The sequence below is a fragment of the Pseudorasbora parva genome, chromosome 13, assembly GCF_024679245.1.
Source record: "Pseudorasbora parva isolate DD20220531a chromosome 13, ASM2467924v1, whole genome shotgun sequence".
Classification (NCBI taxonomy): Eukaryota; Metazoa; Chordata; class Actinopteri; order Cypriniformes; family Gobionidae; genus Pseudorasbora; species Pseudorasbora parva.
In genome coordinates, this window is record NC_090184.1 from 27,604,982 (window position 1) to 27,627,631 (window position 22,650).

General features: G+C 38.1%; 1 protein-coding gene across 1 annotated transcript in view; it reads right to left on the reverse strand.

The window, feature by feature from the left end:
* Positions 1–984: 984 nt before the first annotated feature.
* Positions 985–22,650, reverse strand: part of sema3bl (sema domain, immunoglobulin domain (Ig), short basic domain, secreted, (semaphorin) 3bl) — a 29,969-nt gene continuing 8,303 nt past the window's right edge. The window contains exons 3-15 of the mRNA XM_067414676.1: positions 18,771–18,833; positions 15,523–15,642; positions 12,856–12,946; positions 11,920–12,036; positions 11,185–11,333; positions 10,159–10,273; positions 9,984–10,053; positions 9,151–9,527; positions 8,975–9,066; positions 8,409–8,450; positions 6,130–6,355; positions 5,442–5,575; positions 985–1,949 (exon numbers count right to left, since the gene is read on the reverse strand). Of these exons, the coding sequence (XP_067270777.1) occupies positions 1,482–1,949; positions 5,442–5,575; positions 6,130–6,355; positions 8,409–8,450; positions 8,975–9,066; positions 9,151–9,527; positions 9,984–10,053; positions 10,159–10,273; positions 11,185–11,333; positions 11,920–12,036; positions 12,856–12,946; positions 15,523–15,642; positions 18,771–18,833 (2,064 nt within the window). The 3' untranslated portion in view covers positions 985–1,481. The remainder of the gene's footprint in view (positions 1,950–5,441; positions 5,576–6,129; positions 6,356–8,408; positions 8,451–8,974; positions 9,067–9,150; positions 9,528–9,983; positions 10,054–10,158; positions 10,274–11,184; positions 11,334–11,919; positions 12,037–12,855; positions 12,947–15,522; positions 15,643–18,770; positions 18,834–22,650) is intronic.

Genomic DNA, 22,650 nt, shown 5'->3' on the forward strand with positions numbered 1-22,650 from the left:
GCGCAGTGTGATACATCATGACCACTGGATGCCGAGATTGACCAATTAGAGTCGAGTATTCTGTGATAACATTCATGCATTAAGTATCATGACCTAATAACAAACAATATTTACAGCATTCATGAATCTAGATTAATGTTCATTTATAAATATACCATTAATTCATGTTCATTTATAATAAATTAAAATCACTTTACACAATGTAAAAAAGTCAGTATATATTACAAAAACACACAAAGATAGATAAATGCTGTAAATATTGTTCATTGATATTTCAGGTATTTATTTTACAGTGTCCCAGTTACACATTACAAGTAGTTACTTTAGTAATAAGTCAATTACGCATAGTTACAGGCAACTAACCCTAAACCAAACCTTAACCATAATCCTAATTATATAGTAAGTACTTGTTAGTTACTTTTAGTATTTCATTGTATAATTACACTGTAACAAGGACACCTTAAAATGCACCTTATGCATTAAAGGGATAGTTCAACAAAAAAATGAAAAATCTGTCATTATTTAATCACCCTCAAGTTGTTCAAAGACCGGTGTTCATTTCTTTATTCTGCTGAACACTGAAGATATTTTGGAGAATGTTAGTAATCAAAGAGTTGATGGACCCCATTGACTTCCATAGTATTGTTTTCCCCTACTAAGGAAGTCAATGGGGCCCATCAACTGTTTGGTTACCCGTATTCTTCAAAACATTTTCTTTTGTGTTCAGCAGAGAAAAGAAACTTGAGGGTGAGCAAATGGTGACTATTTTCTTTTTTGAGTTGAACTATCACTTTAACAAAGGAATTGGACCTTACTATAAAGTGTTACCAAACATTACATTACAAAGAAATAAAAGAAAACTAACCCTGTACAAAGCTGTAGCTCATGATCGCGATGTGGCGTTTCAAGCTGATTAAGAACAAAATCAGTTCTGTTGAAGTCTCAACGGTCGTCAACCTAAGATTTAGCTAACAGAAAACAGTCTAATTAGTCCAAACTTTTATTGCTTTTCAGCTTAATGTACTGGCAAGCTGAGTTTTGTTGAGCAATGCCATAGCTCTCTGTTGAGGAAAAGTCTCTAAGCATTATGCCCAGTTGTATCACAGCCAGACGAATCTTAAATGAATGTACTTTTTTGGCACCTGTTATAGCAGTGGCAGTGTTCCAGTCTACTAGTTCCATCCTGTCTACCCTCATTTGTTCCAGTAAAAAGGTTTTGCAGCTGCTAAGTTCTTAAGTAAGACATTAGCCACAGTATACTGTGAAGTGACGAGGGCCGGCTGTCATGGTCACAGGAATATTTGGAGAAGACACTCAAGAATGTCCTAATTAACATGGACAGAGCTTTGACTGTTAGACATAAAACCTACATTATTTTACATCACCAAACGCAAGAATGTTTATGTATGTGTATAAGGGCATCTAAAAATCCCATCCACTTTTCCATTGGAAGTCCATTTTGCTTCACGTGGGTCTGTATTTTAATCTAAGGAGTGGAGGTCCCGTGGAGAACGGATTCGGGATTCTCCCGTGCTCTTTTGGACTCGTGCTTTCCGTGCGGAGTCCTGCGCTTGCCGATATTTGTCCATCATGCTTTTGTGTTTGCGTCTCAGCTTCTCATTACACCAGACGCGTTCACAATACTGCTCCACCTGCGGCAAATTTGAAGGACCAATCAGCTGCAAAACGTCTTTGAACCACGCTCTGGCTGGGCCACGGTTGGCAGGGGATGTGCTGGCGGGGCACGGTGACCACACTTTATATTTGCTGTCACGTGACAGGAGGTCCGAAAGAGCGTCGGCGTGCAAGACGTCCAACCAGAAGCGTGAGAGTGTTTGCGTAAATCCGTGTTCCCGAGATCGGCATACGTAGATGCCTTCGTCCTGACGTAGCACACGACGGAACAACAAACCATCATCAGTCTTAATGATACGGTCATCTAATACCACCTGAACAGAGAGGAAAAGAGAAATTATTGGAAATGTAAATATCACATGATCTCTTGTTGAAATACAGTGAATTAATAAATAAATAAAATGAATACATTTCATTGCAATAGAGAAAGCAAATGGGATCTGCAAACAAATGATGCTAAGTTCCACTTAAGCCGCTTTTCCGCCGTGGGAACTTTCTCCAGGAACTAGGGAATTTGGAGTGGTATTTGGTGTGTTTCGACCGCAGGAACCAGGTAGTACTTTTTCAAAGTTCAGGAACTTGGGGGTGGGACTTGGGTGCTGAACATGCTGATTGGTTGAGTTCACACAGCATTTCAACCTACAAGTCTGTTGTGGTGCATGCAGTAAGAGTCGTTTTCTCTATTTGAATCAACAATGGAGTTTAAAAATACGACTAGGTTTAGGCTTTATTAAGCTTATATGCAGAGGATGAAATCCAATGGGAACTGGAAAGCTGAGCGCAGTACTACGTCACTGGACGAATCTTCACAGTATTTCAGACCGTGATAGAAACACATACAGCAGCAGGTCTGGGGGGAAAGAGTTCCTGGGAAAATAATTACCTGGGAAAAAATGTTCTTCTGGGTAATTTAGGATGAAACAGAGTTTCACAGCCAGAATGTGTCCAAATGTATTATTTTAAATTACATAACTATTGGGTTTTAATTTAAATGTAAAATACATTTTTTTTTTTTTTGACTTTGTACATTTTTGTGATTTTTTTAGAAATTTGAAAATGTATATTGTGTTCTTTATATTTTACATCCTTGTAGCATAGTACTTTCTAGAATAGTTTGAACTTATTTCTCCCCACCATTACCACTTTTAGTTTGCTCAGTGCATGTTGTAAACCAAAATTCACTCTAATGCTACTTTGGAACAGTATACATAATTTTTTTTTTAAATAAAACACCTTTACACATTATTTGAAACTGATCTCTCTGGATTATACATTAGTATACTGGCCACATTTAGATTAAATGGTGACCCAATTCCGATTTATTTCCTCCTATGTGGCAGATATCAGATATGATCCTTGAACGTGTAAGCAGGAAAAAAGCACATGGATTCTGATATTCTTAGATCGGTTTCAGGCCTCAATAATATGTGCAAATAAATTAGATATGTGGACAGATTGGATATTCCCATCAATGTGAGTCATATGCAATTGAAAAGTGACAGTTGCAAATGACGTCAACTCAGGTGGACACCAACACATGACTCTTTTCAATGGCTCAACAGAGGATGAAGGCTCAACCCAATATTTTGCTGACCTATAAAGATGGTGCGGAAAGCAAAAGCTTGTATTATCATTTTGTCTGTGTCCATTGCAAATTGCACGATTTTTACTTCTTTTTCAGCCTAAGCTTTGTTTCACCAAGTGTATAGTGTAAGTGTAGATATCGGATATGGGTCACTTAAAAAAAAGAGATTAAAAAAAAAAATTGGATACATTCAACAGATTCGGAATTGGGCATCAAGAGCTGCAATGTACATGCAGCCTAGTAGTAAATATAAATACAGAATATAACTTTTTTATTTTTTTTTATTTACTAATTTTGGTTTTTTATTTTATTTTGTCTCTAGCTACTTAAAGTCCAAGACCATTTTTTGGGGATTTCCAACTGGATTTGGCCTACCCAAATTGAAAAGCCTCCCATACACATATGCAGTGATCTAAGTTCAAAATGTTGGTGTCATTTTACAGGAAACCCTTTGAAGTTACATAAAACACTGATAAAAGTCATAAACATGTAAGTATATGTTGTCTAAGCTGTAATAACCCCCCCAAAAAGTAGGAGCTTTTTTTTTTTTTTTTTTTATAAATTCATTTTTGAACGTGTAACTCAGGCCCTGTGTGCTCTAGGAACCTGCAGACAGTTTGCATATCTCCAGAAAGTAGCTTTCAAATGGTACCACATATGACATCATAGCTCCTCCACAGACATTTTAAAATCGAAAGTATTTACATGACGGCTAGTGTAATGATAATATAAAGACACTTTTACAAAATGTCACAATTTGCACTTTTTTTAAACAGTGTGTTTTCCACTATTTTTCTTACACATTATAAGATTGTCTTTATAAATCAAAATATATAGTTGCTTTTATCTACTAGATAAGTCTAATGTTACACATCAGCATTTCCAGGTCTAAATGCTCTGAGATTACACTGGGTAAACCCAGCCTGATCTGCCGGCGATATGATTTCGCCCGGCAACTCAGTCTGGAAACCTGTACATTCATTTCTACTACTTCCATTATACTTTTGCAGGAACCAATCAAAGACCACCTGGCACGCTATTGGCGGGTTTGAGATGACAGATAGAAAAAGGATGGGTCGTTGCCCGTTGATCATGCTTCTTTTGGTCTGATTGGTTGAAGGACTATCCAATTGCATACAGAGCTATTCGAATAATGCCAGTTGATCACGCCTCTTTTGCAGTAGAAAATACACAACAGACTCCATAGACCAATGATCAATTTTAAATTGAGCTTGGTCTGCTGATAGCCAGACAACTCTGAGATCTCAGAAGCAAATACACAATGCAAATATATACTCATTGTATTAATGCAAAATCATAATACTAATCCTTAATCTCCAAAGCAAAATCTTAGTTGGCCAGACACATTATTCATTTTTTTCTGAATATTTATATAATATTGGTGTTCTGGACATCTTGAGCCCAGAGACTGTAGTGTACAGTTTATAAAAGCATAGTTTAAAGATGTATTATAAAGTAATAGTGCTCATAAATGGCTGTTGAGATTCATTTGAAACGGAGTAGAGATTTGGAGCCAGAAACAGTATTTATGAGGATTTTAGGAAGGGGGTTTTTCACAAAGAGAACCCTGTCATCAAAAAGTTTAAAAACCCTAATTTAATGCAATGACATTTTGCCATTTTTAAGTGTATGAAGGCTTTTTGTAGCCTGACAAGCCAGACACACATCAAGATTTTTGGTCTGGAAACTCAGCATTGACAGGGCTCAATCCGAGGGGCGGGATAAACGGTTGTCTTTCAAACTCCTCTGCACGCAATTGGATAGCGCTACAACCAACCAGAGAAACAAAGGTGAAGCAGAGCTAGTTGATAGATTCAAAATTCGCCGTGTCCGGTCGCCAAAACTCCGAACACATCTTCCCTTTTTAAGAATGACTTCAGTGCCGTTCTTTGTTCTTTTCTCAGAGAAAAGCTTAACTCCAAGTCTTCCAGAGTCGCGGTCAAAGCTGATTCGACCAATCTTACTAGAAGCACGCAAACGCAACTCAGCCGTCGTCATTATGGCCCCGCCCACCAACTCTATACACGATGTGATTGGCCCGGCAAGAGTTAGGCGTATACAGCTCAGAAGGGTATTGAGAGTTGCTAGACGACACTCGCGGGCAGATTAAATTTGCTGCCGCTAGGGTGCGTCTAGATTTCTAGGCTAGGCTTTTTGGTGTCCCTGTAAATATCTTTTAATCCTGTTGTATGTCTCTCACCTCTTCTAAGTAGTCATCTTTCTGAATGTGCCATGTGACAGTGGCCTGTGGCGATCGAGGGATGCACTCAAGGAAGGTGCTGTTGTTCTCAGTGCCATAAATGACCCGTTCTTCAGTCAGATCCAGATCCTCCACTACAAAGAAAAACACATGACACTTTAACACAGTCACACAGCATGGTTCAGAGCAAGGTCAGTCAGGGGTTTTCCACTGCATATGTGTTTGTATAAGAGTGCACATATATTTATAATCCCCTTTCATCACCAACATCCTCACCTTTGGCATGCAAACACTCAAGAGCTCTTCACTCACACCTCTTTTGTTCTTTCCTCTCATTCTCTCTTTCGTGTCTGATGAGAGATAAAGAGTGATCTGTCTGTTCACCTCTCACTCTATCAGTTCCTGTCTTTCACAGAGAGTTTGTCTCAGTGGAGTGAGATTGCCCTTCAAACCCTATTAATCTTCTTATTAGAACAAGCTCAAAGGTGTATTGCAGTTTCTAACTCAAATGATTAAACAATTTAACTTCAGATCTCTGGAGGAATGCTCTTCTCTTGCACTTTCACATCAGCGAACTCTTTGACATGTAAATGCAATTGAAGTTGTCAGAGGAGGCCGGTAGTGCATTAACATTCATGCTGCATGGCTGCACTCATTTAAGGAGGCTGTCATCTCTCTCCTTTCTTACCGCTGAGGTTTTGGTCCTTGCACTGCAGTGCTGGGTTTGCATGTTTGATGTCCTGTCTCCGGTAACGCCGTTTTGCGTTTGGCAGGTAGCGTGTGCAGGTGTGTCCGTCCCAAGCACAGTATGGATCTCGAGCCAGACAGCACTCAGCACAGGCTTTACCGTACATACTGCAGCGGTGCAGAGGCACCTGGACAACACCCGTCTGTGAACCTACGAACAAAGTTTGCTGTAAGAGAGAAGAGCGAAAAATAAGTTAAAGTTCCATTCTTCCACCGTTCACTTGAGCAAAATCAAATAGTTCACCCAATCACAAAAATCTGTCATCATTTACTTTTTTTTTTTTTACTGTGAAACACAAAAGGAGATGTTTAGTAGAATGTCCTGGCTGCTCTTTTCCATACAATAAAAGTGAATGAGGACTGGTGCTGTCAAAAACCACAAAAAAGTAGTCTAAATGACCAAAATTTATTTAAATTTTTTTTTTTAATTTATCACAATTTAAACCAGCACTAGGTAACTTTTGCTCTCGGGGTCCCCCTACAGTTGGGGAAAATATTGTCCTCTACTACTGTCGTAAACTCTGTCATCCTACATCAGGGGATGCGCGCGTGCATTGGTTGACATGACAACCATGATAGCCCTGAACTAGTGATGAGTGGGTCGTCCCATAACCCTCGGACCCCGTATGTCTATTTAATGGTGGCGGGTTGTAAAAATATATACAGTGGTGCGGGGCGGGCCAAATAATTTCATAAAAGCAGGACCCGCGGGTTGGAAAAAAGCTGACCCGCGCATCACTAACAGTTACCCTGAACACTGCAAGAGGAGTTCACATGCAGTTGTTCTGCTTGTGTCACGTTTGAAATGTCTTCATCCCAGGTACAGTCAGTGGCATATGTTTCAGCATGTCATATGAATATCATTTCATGGGTTTTATTTTTTTTCAAACGGCAAATGATCGGGATGCTCACGTTTACAAGCCAGCGTCATTATAATAGCCTAATCTATTGGCAATGGTTACCGTTTTACAGAATCTATGATACTTCAATGTTTGAGTGGTAACGTTAGGTAATAACCAAAGCCAGCATGACAGCCAAGTCAGCATCAGTCGGGCACCCCTCCTCCTCATTCAGCTCACGCCAACGAGCAAACGCTGGCCCAATGTTGATCCTCGTCCTGCCTTTAATCCGATTACTTTTTTGTATTGCTTTCCTCCAACAAAACCTGTGCTACTTCGGACATGACTATAACATCCGACAAACAAACGATAGTTGGGCTCGCACGTCCGAATGTAAGGGGATGGTGGTGAAAGTGACGTATATGCCGTAAAGCAGTCGAATAGTTATTTATGTTCTCAGGTTACTACCTGAAACCCAAAGTTTAAAAGTATGATTAAAAATGATACAGACCCCGTCAGGCTATGGCAGACGTGTCATTCAACCTATTGTAAGTCAATGTATCATCACAAGAGTCTTGAAAATATATTATGAAGGTTGAAAAGTTACCTAGTGCTGCTTTAAAGATGCAGTGTGTAGTATTTATGAGGATCTCTTGACAGAAAGTCAACATAACTATTTTTTTTTTTCAGTGGTGTATTATTTATCTATTTTTTTCAGTAGTGTATAAAGACCTTAGAATGACCCATTTCTATCTACATACACCTTGGGTCCTCATACAGTGAAGTCACAATTTTGTGCTGTCATATTTCTACAGTAGCCCTAAATGGACAATCTACGATACAGAGTGCTAGCTATTCTCTGCTGCCTCAGTTGACCACATCTTTGTCCTGTGTTGGCCACCGTAGCTTCTCTATGTGCTTCGAAAGGCAGGGGTGATGGGCATTAGATACCACTAAAATGTACACAGTGCACCTTTAATTCATTGTAAAGCATTATCTAATGTGAAGGGTCATCTGCAACAGTCACACAGACCCAAAGCACAACCAAACAATCTTTTTACCATGAAAATCGGGGAAAGTGAACTCTCTTTAACTCCTGTGGCTCCAGGGCTGTCCATGAAATAAGTGAACTGTCAGTTGGTTTGGATATAAAGCACCTGCTTCATGATGAATAACTAAGCAACTGGTTGTTTTGCATGAATGTTTTATTGCTTTTTAGCCAAAAAGCATATACACACAAAGTAGAGTCCCATTTCTCTGCACAAAGTAAAAGCCTCTTTGGGAATTTTGTGGAAAATGAATTTATGGGGGTGCCTATGTTCCTACGCATATGTTAATTTACCGGAACAGTACAATGAGAGTGCATGATGCTTGAACTTACCCTCTTCACAGATATATCCATGGAGGTTATGGGAGTTGGTACCTGCATAAATAAATACAATGAGAAACAGAACTAAAGGTGCATACACATATACAGTACACCATTGTTCAAATGTTTGGGGTTAGCCATTTTATGAAATTATTACTTTATTCTGCAAGTATGCGTTAAATTGATCAAAAGTTACAGTAAAGACAATTTTTATATTATTACAACAGATTTATGTCAAATAAATGCTGTTCTTTTAAACTTTAGATTCATCAACAAATTCTTGAGCACTGAAGGCTGGAGTCAGAAAAAAAAAAAAAAAAAATATATATATATATATATATATATATATATATATTTAAAAATATATTAAAATTGAAAACCGTTTTGTTAATTATTATTATTATTGCAATAATGTTTCACAATAGTACTTTTTTTCACTGCATTTTAGATAAAATAACAATTAGCATAAAAAACACGTTCTCACTCACAAAAAGACACGCATTCTCACAGAAAGACAAATGAATACACCTTATTATAGGTACACACACTTATAGTCACAAACTTTTGAGATCACAGACCTTGAACACCTGCATTTCCTCCAGTGTGATTTCCTCGCTGGTGAGAGAGTTACCATTTCCTAGTACGATAACCTTTAGCACTGTCCCAATATCTGAAGAGGTCAAAGGTCAGTTTTTTAGTAATTTAACCATGGTTATGAATACACTTGAGTATTAAGTATAGTGATTACACTTACCGGTGCCGATGAACATGACGTCATAGTATCCGTCCTCGGCCTGTGTGCGATCTACAGTGATGTGTGTGAGCCTGTAGGGGGCGCCGGTGCGGAGCAGCAGGGGTTGCCGCTGTGAGGGGTAAATGGGGCGCCACATTAGTGGGTGCGTTCGAGCAAACTGCAAAACGGCGTCTGGGAACTCCAGTGTGCTACGGAAGGCACGGCCAGGCTGGGCCGTGATTTTACTGGGGCAAACTCCTGGTCGTGGATAAGGGACTCGTCCTTCATACGGTCCCCACTGATAGTCCGGTCCTTCTTTATGAGCAAATGGCCCATTAAATGCCTCCCGGATATCAGCCATATTATAGACACACACTGCATATCCCTGAAACACATTACTAGAGAGAGAAAATGTTCCTTTAAACTCACACAAACCTGATTGCCCTTAAAAATACCAGCAGTGTAAGTGTGTGTGTGTGTGTGTGGGCATGCTTTTGTGACATATGAGGACACAAATGTGTATAATGACATGGGTAGGACATAGGTATTACAAGGAGAGGGTGAAATATGAGGACATTGGCCATGTCCCCACTTATTCTGCATTTTTACTTTCTAAAAAAACTTATACTAAAACTAAATCCTGTATGATTTATAAGCATTTTGAAGTTTCCTGTGATGGGCAGGTTTAGGAGCAGGGGCAGTGTAAGAGGACAGAAAATTTGTACAGTATAAAAACCATTATGTCTATGAAATGTCCCCATATGTCACAAAAACAAACGTGTGCGTGTGTGTGCGTGTGCATGCGTGTGTGTTGGTGTGCATGTGTGTGTTTTTAGTCTGGTCTTGACACAGACCTGATTGTGCTGAATATTGCGTAGATTTCTGGATTGGTTTCATCTTTGGTCCTTAACAGAAATACATCCTCTGCATGACAAACATATCAAGAGATCACAATGATGAGTTTTGAGTTTGAGTTTATGTAATATTGTGTATAAAGAGCTGAGGGAGTGTGTTTGTTTATCGTCTCACCCAGCTGCTGAAAGTGTGTTTGGATGCCGTGAGGTCCAGGAACAGAACACACCAGTCGGGCTTTAATAAATGTGCTCCACTTATTCACCAAAACCCTCTGCCCACCCACATCATTCTGAAATCACATAAACAATAAATCATGAGGCGTTGAATTCGCTTCTGAACTCTAACAGATTGGCTAAAACTCAAATTCCAGTATCATTTACCCCCAGACCACACACACAATGAACTCAGGATAAAACAAACTATCCCTTCATCTCTATTTTTATATGATCCTCCTAAATAGTATGAAAGATTAGGATTAGTGCATCACAAATCATAGTGCATTGAAACTAGTATACGAGAGGTGCAACAGTGCACCCATACATGTTTTTTTTTTCTTCAAAATCCCTTATTAAATTGAATTTGTGAGAGTTTCTTATTTGACTTTTTCGGGTGAAGTAGTTAAATTAAGGGGTCACACACCCCAAACGTCTGTAACTTGAACACTGTTTATATTTAAACATTAAGTTGAAACTGTTCCCGTGGGAACAAGAACAATTCACTATCACAAAATATCTCACAGCATCACCAAGTTATGGAGATTATGGCACTGTAAGGGAAGAATTGTTTCAGATTCCAAAAAAGCAAAACAGCTGGGTGGTGTAAGGGATCTGAAATCTGTGTAATCTATATATGTGGAAATAATCACCCTCTCTGCAGTGTAAATGTGTGTGTGATTTGGGAATGTGCTAGAGCTGAACAATGAATAGCAGTCAAAGTGACAGTAATGTGCGATTGACCCCGGCTCTTTGAACACTGACCTCTGAATGACAGAGAGAGATTTGTACTGCTCCCCTTACTCTACAGACCCTTGTGTGTTAGTGTGCATGGATACCGGGGTAATCGGTGTGTGTGTGTGTGATTCAGAGGCATGCAAACCATCCAACAGCTGCGTGCATGGGGTTGACAAAAAGGCAAGAGCATTCCAGTATACTGGTCTACTTGTGCCTGAATGTATATGGTGTTTGTTTTGGTTTTCCTCACCGCACACAATCGTCCAATGCGTGTGTGTATGGCTCCTTCATCATCTCGCTCTGTGGTCTCTGTTGCTCTTTCAGTGAAGAAAAAATACATTTTATCGTCTTCTCTGTCTGCACTGTCAGGAATGAGGTGGGCTGCAACAAACCTGGGCTCTGCGCACACACACACACACACACACAAACACACACAAACACACACACACACACACACACACACACACACTATTATAATGCATATCTGATTGTAGTATGAAGATTATACAAATCATTTTGAAATGATTTTAGTTATTGGGTTTCATCAATGAGCACATATGCACAATATGAAAATACATAAAATAATAAAAGTTATATTTTTAAAACTATAATTCTAAATAAATATAGACTCAAATACATATAGCAATAGTTACTGTGTGTTAAAATGCACACAAATTATGATTGCTTATTCCATTAGTTATTTTAGTATTATTTAAAAAATATATATCTTTTATATTTAATCTTAAAATTTAAAATAAATATTATTATTTTCAGTTGAATAAAAATAATGTGTGTATGAAAATATTATTTAATTTTGTGTATTTAGGACACATGGTGCTAGCTATGAAATTTGTCCTAGCAAGACAAAGTAGTTAAACATTGTATTCCAAAAAAAATGTAAAATGTCAGCTATCATTTCCAACAGAAAAAGCTATAAAGAAATAAGAAAGTGTTTTATTAAAATCAATATCAAGTATTTTTATACCTTGTAGAATTCTTTGATCTGTCTCTGTTCTCATGGGTGAGCGAGTCCCTAAACCTCTCAAAATCACAGAGTCTCTCCCCAAAAAATCAGCAGTCAGACCGGTGTACAGCTCTCCACCTGAGAGAGAGCATTGGAGGTCAGTGCCGACAGCAAGATTTTCAAACTCTTACAAGAGAGAAAATAAAAGTAAACTTTTCTGCAGGAAGCACCACCACTGTAAATTGAATTAAATCATGTTATCAGCAATAAAAAACACATTCACACACATAAATCAGCTAAGTCCTGATATACAGTCAACAGCCTTTCAAAGTCTCTCTCTCTCTCACACACACACACACACACACGCACACATGCACACACAAACACACACATTTCTAATGAGATTATACCATTTTAAAGTTTTTTAATAGTATTGTACTTACAAAACGTAACTTTGTTTATAATAAAAAAAAATGTTTAAGTATGAACACACATTGTCTCTGCTGCTCATCAATTATCTGACAGAAATGCGGGTATGTTAGTGTGAGAAAGATCTCCAAATTCACTAATACGCAATCTTAAAAATCTGTCCCAACATATACTGCACCTGGCAAAATGACAAGCAAGGAAAGCCAAGATTGCGCAGTGTTGTAAAGCCACATGCTATACGCACTGGGAGATGTGTCTATGCCCCAGCAGACTGTAACACACCCACAAATATACACACAGAAGACCTCGTAAGACTGAACCTGGCCTGAAGAGCACCTCAAATTTCCCCCATCAGAGCAGTCAATCTACAAAGGCCCATGAACTCTGACAACTGACAAGCAGAAATCTCCACCCTACACACACAAGAGCCAAAATACACACGCACACACGCTTTGACATTCTCAAGCATAACACAAACATGTAATGGCATGAACGTTTACACAGAAACTTAACACATTGGCACTGTACCTGTGAAGGTGCTTGCAAAGGGTAGTTTGGGGTCATGAGGACATTTCCCCCTCCCGTTCTGTACCGTAGTACGGTCCAAACTGAACACATGCTGCCAACAAGAAGTCAGAAAATTCACATCAATTTCACCACTCAAAAAATAAACTACAGCTCGCACATTAATTTATTTTGCTTGTGAAGCAATGTATTATTTATTTTTACAACACTGTAATGTATTATTATTCCTCATGTTCTGTTTGCGGTATAACAGACGTATCGGTTTAAAATAACTGTAATGTTAAAGGTGAATTGTCAGCATCATTACAGCGTCACATGATCCTACAGAAATCATCCTAATACACTGATTAAGTGCTCAAGAAAAAAAAAATCACATTTTGATGATTCCAAATATAATTTATACATTTTAAATACTATTTTTTGTAACAATTTAAAAGTATTTGCTGCCACTGATCAATTGAATGTGTCCTTGCTTAAGTACACTGTAAAACAAAAATTATCCAATTGAACATTTTCTAGTGACTGATCACATCTTTATTTTTTATCTGGCCAAATTGAATTTCTGTGAATTGATGCAATTTAATTCACAGAAATTAAATTTGGCAAACTGAAAAATGTGATCAGTCACTAGAAAATCCTGTTTTTTTGTTTGTTTGTTTTTACAGTGTATTAACTTCTTTCAACCACAAAAAAACTTACTGACCCTAAACTTTTAAACAATACTTTATACTTTAACTTTTAATTACTTTAATTGTGATTTATTTGAGTCAAACTGACCCCAAACAGAAACAAACTGATGTTAGGGAGTAACGTAACGCTATACTAACCTTTACTTTTTTCACTTTTCAAGTTTCTCAGTAGCCTGACTGTATTTCAGCTGTATTCATAATAGCATAGCTTTTCAAGTAACAAATTACTTTTTGAAACAAGTACCAGAGTAGCATAACACAACACTACATCATTGTTATTTTTGTCATGGTCTATTATACACTCAGCCAGAAGAGCTGAGGCAATGATTGTGCTTTCATACACAATCTTTTTTTTTTTCTCTCTTACTGTAAGTAGAATTGGGAAATGGTTAGTTTGGGTTTACATTATATAAACCGGACGGCTCAAATAAATCATGTCCTGATTCCTGAAAGGGGGGCTCTAATGCTATTTCATGCATTCTGACTTATTTACACTGTTAAAAAGTTGGATTCTCATGCTAAACCTGGCCAAAAAAAGAGTTGGACGTATGACGGCGTATTTCTGTGCCAAATACACTCCTTCAGGATTCAAATAAGTTTCAGAACGTTTTTTCCCAAGTATGTCCCTGTATGACGTCATAAAGGGTGGAATTGCTTGTATGGGCACTTCTCCTGGATGAGTGTGTGCACATCAACCAGATCGAAAGCAAGAGCATGCCCATCCACGAGCTTCGTTCAGCTACGGTAGCCGTCGACAGCGCTGTTATTCTGTTTTTAGACCACAAAATCAACAGTTTCACTAAAGGAGTGTGTTTTTGGTTGTAAAGGAAAGATAACCCAGCGTGCACATACTTGGCTGTTTTCGGAAAGAATCGGTACAGTGTATGTATCTTTAATAAATATGATAAAGTAAAGACTCTTCAGAGATATGAAGGGTGCAATACTACTCTATAGGTATTCAACATTATCATGAGACTGGCAGAAACTGTGTGTGTTATGTACCATTTGAAGTCTTCTTTAGTGAAATATTGATGTTTGTCTTTTTTTTTCAACTAAATATCTACAGTTTTAACTAGTTTTATTGGTTGTATTTATCATTAAAGTATCTTTTCAGTTTATCCTATTTTAGTTTTGTTCCAGCAGATAAAGCTCTGTTTACAAAATTAAATAAAATCATCTGACTTTAAGTTTCTAGGCTGTATCTTATTAGAGATTTTGATACCAGCCATTAGAATATCAGTTGACTGTCTGCTTAATATCTGCTGCTCACACTTTATTTTGATGGTCCCCCAACAAACTTTCTACTGACTATAAGCAACTCTGCAAGTCCATATCAACTTATTCTACAAACCCTTATCTAACAGTCAACTAATACTTCAATGAGAGTTAGTTGACGTAGTTTCAAAGTTACTTTTGCAGTAGTTAGTAGCATGTCTTAAGTGAACTATCGAAATAAAGTGTAAACAAGTTTTCATAAAGTGTAATAATAGTAGTGGAGTTTACTGTCAATGATGTCAGACAATGTATGGTTGAGTCCAGCGATGCCAAAAACAGATTAAGCCACTGGTGAACTGTGCCAGTTCAGTTACACAATGTACTATTGTCTATTTGTCAAACATCTCTGACGCCATGTGCGATGACACATCAGTTAAAACACCTCAAAGGAAGTAAGAGTAACTCACTCTGTATTCTGTCTAAAGCCAGAATACACACATACATACACACCAGTATCATACATACACACAATATCTCTCTTTTCTATCCTCTCTTCTGAATCCTCTGAATTAGTGTGTTTGTGTTTTTGCTTTGTATCTCCTCTCAGGATCTAGTCTTGACCTTTAGGGTCAGTCTGTTGGTGGGTGACTTCTGACCTTAAACAATTTGGTCTCTGATATGCATAAATAAATGAGATCATCCTGATGTGCATACACAAACACACTAAGTGTGAAGTAGTGGGAGGGTGTGTTAGTGTGTATGCTACCTCTCCACGGTGTCCGACGTTCACATACGCACACACAGGTTGGAAAGCTCCAGTTCCACAGGCCAGCAGATGAGTGCGGTTAATAGGCTGCAGCAAACGCACAAAGTTTGCACACTCCATCTGTACCAAACACATACACACACACAGAGGTCATATTTAAATGCTGGTGGCAAATGAGCGTACAATTTGGATCACCAATTACTTACATAAATATACAAACACATTTATTTTACATTGGACGACCAGATTAAACTCTTCAAATGCAGTTTGTGCTCATATGAAATCAAAGGATTTTGGAATGTGTGAGTTTTGACTGATATTTCCCTGGAGTTACAGGAACTAGCTCATTTTAATGGACAGGAGAAAAGGAGCAAACAAATACCAAGAAAATGAACCCTACTTAAAACTCACTGAAGAGCAATCAGTGCGTTCAAAATGGGAAAGAAGCTCTTAAGGTTCAATTACTGAAGGGTTCAGAAACAGGAAGACGTCACACACACATACAAACACACACTATCAACATGTACACACTCTAACTATGGCCACCTGTATGCAGCCTCAAAATCATTCGAGCATAAATGAACGAAAGGGTCAAGGGTCATAAAAGATGCAGGCAGATGCTCAAACTGCGACCAGATGTTAACCACCAGGACTGAGAGAACAGGACAAATACAAAGCAGCAGTCGCTTAGCATAAACAAGGCATAAAACAGTGTGAAGCTTAAAAAAGCAAATGTTGTCAGTAATTTATAAAATAAAACAAATCCAGAGTAAATCCAAAGAAGCTTCTAATTTTTTAGTGGTCTCTTAATTCTTTCATATCATGTGAAGTGAAAAAGAAATTATAGGGCTTTACGTTTCAGGACATAAAAAATCATCTGGTCCTTGGCAGGTCTTCAAATGAGGTAAATACAAGATGAACAATAACACATGACATATTACACTGTGTTATTATATTTTAACACAAACAAGGCCAAAATTGAGAAGCCATGGGTGACAAACTAAGTTTTAGTGCTTCCATAGGAATAGCAGTCAGGCACTGCTAATCAAATGATTAACTGATCATCAGCAAGGATCACTTCTATAAAAGGAAAAGTTTTGGCAGGTGGGTGTTAACACAATGCCAAGGAGGAAAGACATCAGCAATGATCTTAGAAGCAAATGTTTCTGCCATCAATCTGGGAAAGGTTATATGTCCATTTCCAAACAAGTTGAAGTCCATTATTCTACAGTGAGGAAGATTACTGAAAGTGGAAAGCATTCAAGACAGTTGCCAATCTTCCCAAAAGTGAACATCTCAGCAAATTCAGCCCAAGGTCAGACTGTGCAATAATCAGAGATGTTTTGCAGCCATAGAGCCAACCATGAACTCCTCTGTATCCCGAAGTATTCTAGAGTCAAATGTGAGGCCATCTGTCGACAGCTAATGATTGGCCGAAATTGGGTTCAGCAACAGGACAATAATCCTAAACACACCAGCAAAACCACAACCGATTGGCTGAAAAAGAAAAGAATCAAGGTGTTGCACTGGCCTAGTAAAATTCCAGACCTCAAGCAGATTGAAATGTTGTGGTAGGCCCTTCAGATAGCTGTACATAAACAAATGCCCAGAAACATCAATAAACTGAAGCAATGTTGTAAAGAAAAGTGGGCCAAAAAAAAAGTGTGCTGTGGTATCCGGCACCAAAATGTTAGCAGCAGATCTTTTAAGTCCTGTAAATTGCGAGGTGGGACCTCCATGGATTGGACCCGTTTTTTCAACACATCCCACAGATGCTTAATTGGACTGAGATCTGCATTGGGGATTTTGGAGGCCAAGTCAATACCTCAAACTCATTATTGTGCTCCTAAAAACCTTCGGCTTGCCTTCTTTCCATAGTGCATCCTGGTGCCATGTGCTCCCGAGGTAAGAGATACACACATCCGGCCATCCACGTGATGTAAAAGAAAACTCGTTTAATCAGACAAGGCCACCTTCTTCCATTGCTCTGGGGTCTGTGGTCCAGTTGGAATCCTCACGTGCACTTTCGGCAGTGGGCAGGGGTCAGCATGGGCACCCTGACAGCAATTTTAATTGTTGGATACAGTTAAGAAGGCCAAAATGCCCAGGTTTGATGCGTTTAAAACAATCTATTATTTATTTAATTTATGAATCTATTTGCATTAGTTTATCTAAAATATCTAATATTTCTCATATAAAAGGAGATTTGCACATATAATGCTAAAAGAAAGGAAATGTCCTATATTCATGTAGTGACACCAGTTTTTCACCCATTTTTTGGTACACAAGAGTGTTCTGGGTTACATAAAACAGTGTTACAGTGTTACACCAGCTTGAGAATAAATGAAAAACAAATATCCTGTTCAATTCCCTAACACATACTCACACAGTGACCAGAGTCATTAAAACACCGCTGTGAAATCACACTCACCTGTCACATCAAACAATACTGCCGGGACAGTCACCAGAGCATGTAACCATGGAGGCACCTCACATTTCTACTTTACAAGCGAAACATGTTAAACACTAGCAGATGCAGTGTGTGTGTGTGTGTGTGTGTGTGTGTGTGTGTGTGTGTGTGTGTGTGTGTGTGTGTGTGTGTGTGTGTGTGTGTGTGTGTGTGTGTGTGTGTGTGTGTGTGTGTGCGTGTGCGTGTGCGTGTGCGTGTGCGTGTGCGTGTTCCACCATTGGGGACAGAGGACAGGAAAGCTTTAACTTGAAGGAACATAATTAACCTATTCATGGCTGAATGAGAAGGAAAAAGAACAAGAAACAGAAATAGAAATAGAAAGCAATGAGGAGTTTAACGAAATGAAAGTTCTGTGTATTGGGACAGCCTTCTTTGGTCATTAGGTTTAAGAGACTCATGAGTCACACACACACACTCTTGGTTGGAAGCAAGACAACAATAAGTTAGTGGATCAAGTCTCATTTATGGGCGTTTGGCTTCTGCTCTCCAGTCATCACGCCAACTGCAGCACACTCAGAGTATAGCTGAGGATGGACAGATGTTTTCATTTGAAACTCAAGAGTGAACCACATGAAATAAGTTTGAGAATCACACTAACCAAACATTCCAAAACAAACATACAATTGAGGATTTTTACTGTCATCTGCTGGATTTAAGATTCACTTGAATCTAAAGTATGCCAGCTTCCCCCCAAAAATAAAACTTCGGAAACTATGACAGAATGACCAGGACTCATGAGATGTTTTTTTTGTGAATTCAGAACCAGTTAATCACTCACCTCGGGATCTTTCCCTTTAAGAATACAGTCCTCACGATTCCCAGGCAATGAAGGCCAATGGATCTGGAGATAAAGAGGAAATTTATCATCTCATAAATTAAAAACACTCAAAGCACAGTGCTGTACCAAACACACCCAGACTCAATTACTTGTTAAGACTAATTAAACCTAGCAGAAAAAAAGAAGAAGAAGAAAAGACACCAGTCACCATGGAATCAAAATGGTTTATTATAATAAATGTATCTGTGTATAATTTTTGTCTTAAATTGATGTGTCCTTGTAATCTTTTACTCAAATGAGATCACAGAAGTTAGCTAAAAACAACGATGCAACTGATTCGATTAACCAAAGATGGACCAAATCAAGTCCCTCCCTACATTTCATTCGAATGTTCGTCCCAATATGGAGAAGAGATGATTGCAATTTTCATGCAAACTTTGATTTTATAGTAACTTCTGTGTCACTTGCAGCTTTAAATGGAATTTGCAAAAATAATAACTGTTTCCTGAACACAAATAAATGGCATTGGTCAGACAAACAGACAGTCCTGCGCCACTGGTTGAGCTGATGTTGCTATGTCTGTGCACTCAATTAAACACTGCACTGTTTTTAAAAGTGCCAGTTTTTACACTCTTCTGGGAAATCAAACTTGACTCTGCTCATTATGTAGAGTAAAGTGTGTGTCCCCGAGGCTGGGTGTGCGACAAAAACAAAAAAATATATATTTTTGTGAGGTTTTTTTTGCTGCTCCCATGAGTTATGGAAACAATAAATCTTAAAGTGTGAAAGTCACAAAAACCTATTCTTATGTTTTGAATGATTGAGAAATAAACAATTTCATCTGCTGGGTGTCAAAGAAAAGTCTGGCACACAACGATTGTCACGTTCAGACCTCACACAGACTTTTGGGTTTGTTTATACAGATCTGCAAACTTCATTGCATTATATGGTCTCCTTTACCAAAACAGAATATAAATGTTATTTTAAATAGCAATTTGTGTGATATATATCAGTTTCTTTAACAAATTGTATTGAATGCATCGAAGCAAATATTTAACAGTATATATCAATTACCAACCTGATCACATCTAAAGCGTATAAATAGAACGAGTGTGCAATGTCGTGGAATGTATACGGCAAAACTCATGCTCTTGGGTAGGTTTAGGGTGGTGGGGTGGGGGGTTCGTATGTAAAATATGCCATAAAGTACGTAACATATGCACGCGAAAAACAGCGTGGCATAGACACGCCAATATGTGTTTTGGCATATACATTCCACCATACATTCCGCATTTTCGTGAGATCCAGATGTATAGTTTCCAACAAAAACATATTCAAATAAAATAATGTTAAATATTGATCATGTAGCTCAAACCTGGAGCATGTAGCTAGCAATGCCACGGTCATGGGTAAATTCCCAGGGAACTGTGGTTAGACTTTAAATGCAATATAAAAAGTGTCCCTATTATGGTTTTTCAATACTCCCTTTCACACAGTGTGTAATACAGCTGTTTGTGATTGTAAACATTCAGTAAAGATGTAAAGTTGAAAGTGCACGATAAATAAAGTTATTGTCTCCCAAAAGAAAGAATCAGCTCTGACGCAGCTCTCGGCTATACTAGTCGTTTGTATTCCGAATCCTAATGCATGACTTTCACATGTCACTAGAAAAGACATTTGCTTAATGCACGACCATGTTGTACGTTGTCCTTCCGCAAACAACTTGACCAGTCCTCAAAGGTCATTTTACTGATGACTTCTTCTTAATCTTCAGTGCAGGATTCTACAACGCTTGCTCTGGAAAGATGGGTCAGTACCCAGTTTATTTGGACCAGCTTGCTCCTCAGAATCACACTACCTGTAAGTATGAATAATTATTGATGTTTATATTTTCTACTGTGTGTTCAAAATACATTGTTTTGTGTTTTATATTGTGTAAGTTTCCGGCTAACTGGCTAACTCACATTATTATTGTCTTACTGAAATAGTGTTGCAAATCAGCTGTGGCCACTATTACCAAAAACTCTGTCTATTAATGCAGAGAAGCTTGTGGAAAGGAAGGATTTAGAGAGACTGATTCATCTGTTGAATTGTTTGAGAATCATTGAAAAATTTGGTGATGTGTAATGTATATTATTGTATGAGAAAATGAAACTGTTTTTGATGTTTGATGCACCTGTTGCAGGAGACCTCCAAAATTATGAGGCTTTAAAATATCATAATGGGGGCACTTTAAGTGACTGTGGATGTGTCTGTCAAATATGTAAAATGTACATACTTTCTTGACTTTGCATCACACAGTTACAAATTAGTTCTTCTGCTTGTTAAATTTTAGATATCATTCAAGTGATGTAGCTCCTTTAAACCAGCTAGTTTGAAACTTTTCCAGCCTTCATATGATTAAATCATTAGTGAGTCATTAGTTTTATGTATTCTTTCAAGCTCTTACACATTTTGACATTGTCTAAATCCGGAACCTGTAATCAACTATGTTACCCAGCATCCTTCCCGTGCATAAAGGTATTTCCTGTTTCCTTATTTAGTCATCACCTTTATTTTTCAGGACACTTTGGTACTGGACCAAAAATAGTTATGTTACCAGCATTGGGTCATATCGACCTAAAAGGTCATTAATGATCATAAAACACTATACTATAATACAGTGTGTATATATACATGGTGTGAAGAAAGGGATCCTGGCTTATTCATCTTTAATAACGTTTGAATTGCTCTGAGACACCATTTTAAGATGAACCATTACCCATGAGAGAAAAACCACAGCTAAGATTTACAGACGACCTGGAACTGACATTCCTCTAAAATGAATGAATAAATAAATGATTCCTCACACTGATTTGAGATCAGCCATGATGAAGGCTGCAGTTGATTTGGGATTAACAGTAAATACATGCCCAAGAGCGAAGAGGGAAGTCTGATCAAGGTTGAGTAATTTTTCCGCTTGAAGAACAACAACATTAATCATTGCTTGGTTTCTGTGGGAATCTACACTTCGATTGGAAATACACACATCCGCATTTTGTTTTCTGGCTCAAAAAGGTCAATAACCCTTTCTGTACCTTGTTAATTTATGTATTTAATCTCAGTATTGAATGTAATATATGCGAAAACACTGCAGTACAGCAGCCGTACAGAGTGTGTAAGGGTCTAACGAGCCTGTCCTTTGGTCAAAGGTCAAGGGGTCATAACCTCAGAGGTGGCAGCCACTCCCATGTGTCTGTCACCATGGCAATGCACTTCCTCTTCCTGTTCATATCATTTAACAAGGCCACACACAATGATAAGTTCTTTGGAGATTACATACGAAAACAACCACTTGTTGAGGCTCCAGTGACTTGAGTCAAAACATATTCACATGAACAGAGGCTTTAATTAACCTCAGCCACACACACACACACACACACACACACACACACACACACACACACACACACAAAGTTAATTGCTTAGTGAAAAAACTGCCAAACCCTCGGGACAAGTAGTATCAAAGCACTTCTGCTTTTACAGTCCATTTAGGTCAATACTTATTTACACACACTGTGGCTCCTCTCATGACTCGCAACTTTATTTGATAAACTACACCATAAAAATGTGACAAATTAAATAAAAAAGGGCCCAAACACTGATCTTGTAAAATCAAGCAGGGCCATTTACGTGTTTATATGTCTAAGTATGAACTAAACAAGAAGTGAGGTCAGTTTATAGGATTTAAATGTGTGTTTATGGACAGCTGTTTTTGTGTGATTTATATTAAACATTCTGATGGATGAGAAAAGTTCTAAAGGAGGGGAAAAAAACTAAATTCTTAATGTATTAATAATCTAAATCAGGGGTCGGCAGCCTTTTTATCATGAAGGGACAT